The sequence below is a fragment of the Bison bison genome, unplaced genomic scaffold (genome assembly GCF_000754665.1).
Source record: "Bison bison bison isolate TAMUID 2011002044 unplaced genomic scaffold, Bison_UMD1.0 scf7180017864101, whole genome shotgun sequence".
Classification (NCBI taxonomy): Eukaryota; Metazoa; Chordata; class Mammalia; order Artiodactyla; family Bovidae; genus Bison; species Bison bison.
Window position 1 is genome coordinate 3,067,400 of NW_011494673.1, and position 3,577 is coordinate 3,070,976.

General features: G+C 51.4%; 1 protein-coding gene across 1 annotated transcript in view; it reads right to left on the reverse strand.

Moving 5' to 3' along the window:
• Positions 1-2,518, reverse strand: part of KCNK12 (potassium channel, subfamily K, member 12) — a gene marked incomplete at its 3' end in the record, with an annotated part of 51,595 nt that extends 49,077 nt beyond the window's left edge. The window contains exons 1-4 of the mRNA XM_010838657.1: positions 2,508-2,518; positions 794-1,092; positions 464-681; positions 101-372 (exon numbers count right to left, since the gene is read on the reverse strand). Of these exons, the coding sequence (XP_010836959.1) occupies positions 101-372; positions 464-681; positions 794-1,092; positions 2,508-2,518 (800 nt within the window). The remainder of the gene's footprint in view (positions 1-100; positions 373-463; positions 682-793; positions 1,093-2,507) is intronic.
• Between the last annotated feature and the right edge of the window lie 1,059 nt (positions 2,519-3,577).

Consider the following 3,577-nt stretch of genomic DNA (forward strand, 5'->3'; position numbering starts at 1 on the left):
GGGGGGGGTGGGGTGGGGAGTAAGGACGGGAGAGAAGGGGTGGGGAGCTGGGCTCCTGCGACGCCTTCCCGGTCGTTCTGGTGACACCAATGCGGGGCACCGAAGCAGGTGTCCGGGCTGCGGTGCAGCTACCACCCCGCCGGAGAACACCGTCCAGTCCTTCCCTGCGCTTCGGCCCCGGAATCCGTCCCTATGTCCAAGCGGCAGCCAAACTTTGCTCAACTTGACATTGCCCTGCGGTCTCAGGTGCTGGAGGCCGAAAGACGCTAGTTCCCCAACACCGGGTTCTTGGGCTCCTGTCCGAAGTTTAAGTTCCCTTTCGCTCGCTTCTTCTTCCTGGATCCATCCACAGCGCCCGGTCTCGGAGAGTTCCTTCGGGGGAGAGGATCCTTCTTAGGAGCGGGGGTGGGGTCATTGGGCTCCGGGCGGCGGGAGAACGAGGGCGTCTCCTCCCCCTGCCGACCGAGCGGGCGGCCGGCGTCAGCACCGCGGACAGCGCATCGGTGCCGCAGCCGCGGGGCGGGCGGCGCTCCGGCTGCGGGGACCCGCGGCACGGGCCCAGCCGGTCACCCTGATGCGCTACGCTCCCCAAACCCTCTTTCCCTTTCTGCCTCCCGTGTGTCCCCTCGACCCCTAAAGCAGGTGCGGTCGCTGAAGCAGAGTGCTGACAGGGCGGGGACGCTGCGGAATAGAGACGGGGGAGGAGTCAAGCGCGAGTAGGGGACCAAGGTGCCTCGGGAGGAGGGAGCGTTCAGGCCCACCCGGCAGCAGGATCTCCATTCGTCACCCCTACCCTCTGATCCTTCCACCCAGGGTGGTGGGGGACCCTGGTTAAGATCCCGGAGGCGGCAGGGTGGGTAGAGAAGATGTAAGGAGAGCTCACTAACCAGCTCCCCCAGGCCAGCAGTGGGAAGGCTGTGTTCTTGAGCCCTGAGGGGGAGGGTGTGTGTCGGGGGCCGGATATCTTCGCCCTTCTCCGCCCCGCCGCAACAGGGGAACACCGTGCGGGGCTCAGCCTTACCGCTGGAGCTTCTTCGCCCAGACGCAGGCCGGCTTTGCCTGGATCTCTTAAGTTCTGTGTCGAGGAATGCCCTTGGAACAGACAGAAAACTGTCCTCTTCTGGCAGCCAGCCCCTTCTCTGTCCGTCCCCCTTCCACAGGAGAGGGGGACCCTGAATAATGATGAGATGATGCAGATGACAGAAAATGAAGATAATCAAGGGGACTGTGCTTAGATACCCTAGATGGGTGAACTGTGAAGAAATCCAAAACCAGCCCCTCACCCCAAATCTCAGGCTGTCTGATCTCTACAATAGAAAATATTCAAGCTAAGTTCCACCCAAAGTAGTGACATCGTCAGTCCCCTAATTGTCAAGGAACTCAGTGGTTTTTGAGCAAGCCTCCACCATTTCAAAGCCTGGAAACGCTTCTGACCCATGCCCTGACAGAAAGAGTGGAGGCCTGGAGTACAAGAGAGCTCTCCAGAAGCTGAAAGGCATTGGACTTGAGATACTGCTTTTCCCAAACCAGGACACATCAGAGACTTGGCTCTTCTTAGAAATTCTACTCCAGTTTATAGATGGAGCCAACTGTACTCTCCTTTGTGTTAGGGAAGGGACAAATGGGAGAGGCTCTACCACTAACAGAGTCAGAAGCAGCCTTACTGGTCCTGGATGGCATGTGGTTAGTTTTACGGTGGTCTTCTCAGAAAGGGTCAAGGGAACCTTTGAGTGAGGGGAGAGCATCTCATCCACTGAGAATACAGAACCCTCTCCTTTTATGAAGCACAGTGGGAGCCTTATGTAAACACAAATCATTGCCATTGCAGACTATTGTTATTATTGACAAAATACACAATTCTCTCCAAGCCTTTGCCTCCCCTGGGCTCACTACTGGTGTCATCACCCTAGCCTGTTCCTCCATCCCTGTAATAACCCTGTCTCTACAAGCTCCTGCAGGTAGGGAGGACAGCCCAGCCATGGGCTTCCAGGGCTGGATTCCACTTGACTGGTCAGCTTTGACAGAAGGCTTATAAGTGTCATTCCAGGAGCTGGCCGTAGAGTCTCCAGATGAAGCTGAAGGGCATTGCTGGATCTCTCGGTGGTTTTCTCTGCCCAGACTCCCAGGGCAGGAACAGAGTGCTTTGCTGCAGTGTTCTGTGCCTCTGGACTTTCTCCTTACCCATTTGGCACAGGGCCTGCCTTGTCCTCCAGCTTGTTATTCTAGCTTGATTAGTAGGAAACCCCTGGCATCAATCTCAGCTCCAAATGACCTAATCGATTTATATAATAGGGAAATGATCACTTCCCTGAACATAGACTTGGGTCCTTTGGGGAACCAGCGCCATGATGAATGATGCCTTTGCCCACTGAATCAATGTAAGTCACCAGGTTCCAACTGGCTATCCGCAAAGCTTTAACCTCAACCTTAAATTGCTGCAACAGCCTCCAAAAAATGGGGGCTTGCTATCATAAACGTGTCCATGCTTCTGTCTATCCTGCCTGTACCTGGCCGTCATTACCCTGATCATGTCCATTTGATCTGATCATGTCACTCATGTCCCTAGACTACAGTCTCCAATGGCTCCTTCAAAACCATAAAAATTTAGTCTTTAAACCCTTGGTGGCTGCTCTTCAAAGACCTTGATGATGTGATTCCCATCGAATCATTCCAACTTCACCTTCTACTACTTGCTACTTATCCCCCAAATACTCCATACTCAGCCCAACCACCAGTGCTTGGCTTATGCTGTGGCCCCTGCTGGAGTGCCATCTTCTTTCTCTTCTTCTCCAGCTGTTTGTGTATACAGCTCAACTCAGATTAGAGTTCTTCCAGAAAACTTTTTCTTTATAGACTATTTTGACCCAATCACATTGATTGCTGTAGATCATTTGATTCTGAATGTCCTCATGAACTTTAGACAAGACACTTGAGCAGATACACCCTCTGTCTTCTCACCCTGTCTCTCTCTGTGTCTTTCTGTACTTTGTAAAAGAAAGCACAATGGAAGGAGTGTTAATCAAGAAAATTAGGTCAGGTCAAGTGCAATCAAATGATTCTACTCCTAGGTATATATCAAAATAAATTAAAACATACGTTCATGTGAAAACTTGAGTGTGGATGTTCATAGTAGCATTATTCATAGAAGTGGAAACAACCCATGTGTCCATCAACTGACAAACCAATCAGTACAATGTGGTGTGTGTGTGCTTGTGGGTCAGTTGCATCCAACTCTTTGTGACCCCATGGACTGAAGCCCTCCAGGCTCCTCTGTCCATAGGATTCTCCAGGCCAGAATAATGGAGTGGGTATCTATTTGCCTCTCTAGGGGATCTTCTCGACCCAGGGATCGAATCTAGGTCTCCCACATTGCAGGTGGATTCTTTACTATCTGAGCCATGAGGAAAGCTGTACAGTGTGGTATATTTATACAAGAAATATTCAGTAATAAAAAGGAAGAAAGTACTGATTCATGCTACAACATGAATGAATCTTAAAAGCATTATTCTAAGTGAAAGAGGCCAGTCACAAAAGATGACATAGTGTATGATTTTATTTGTATGAGATGTCCAGAATA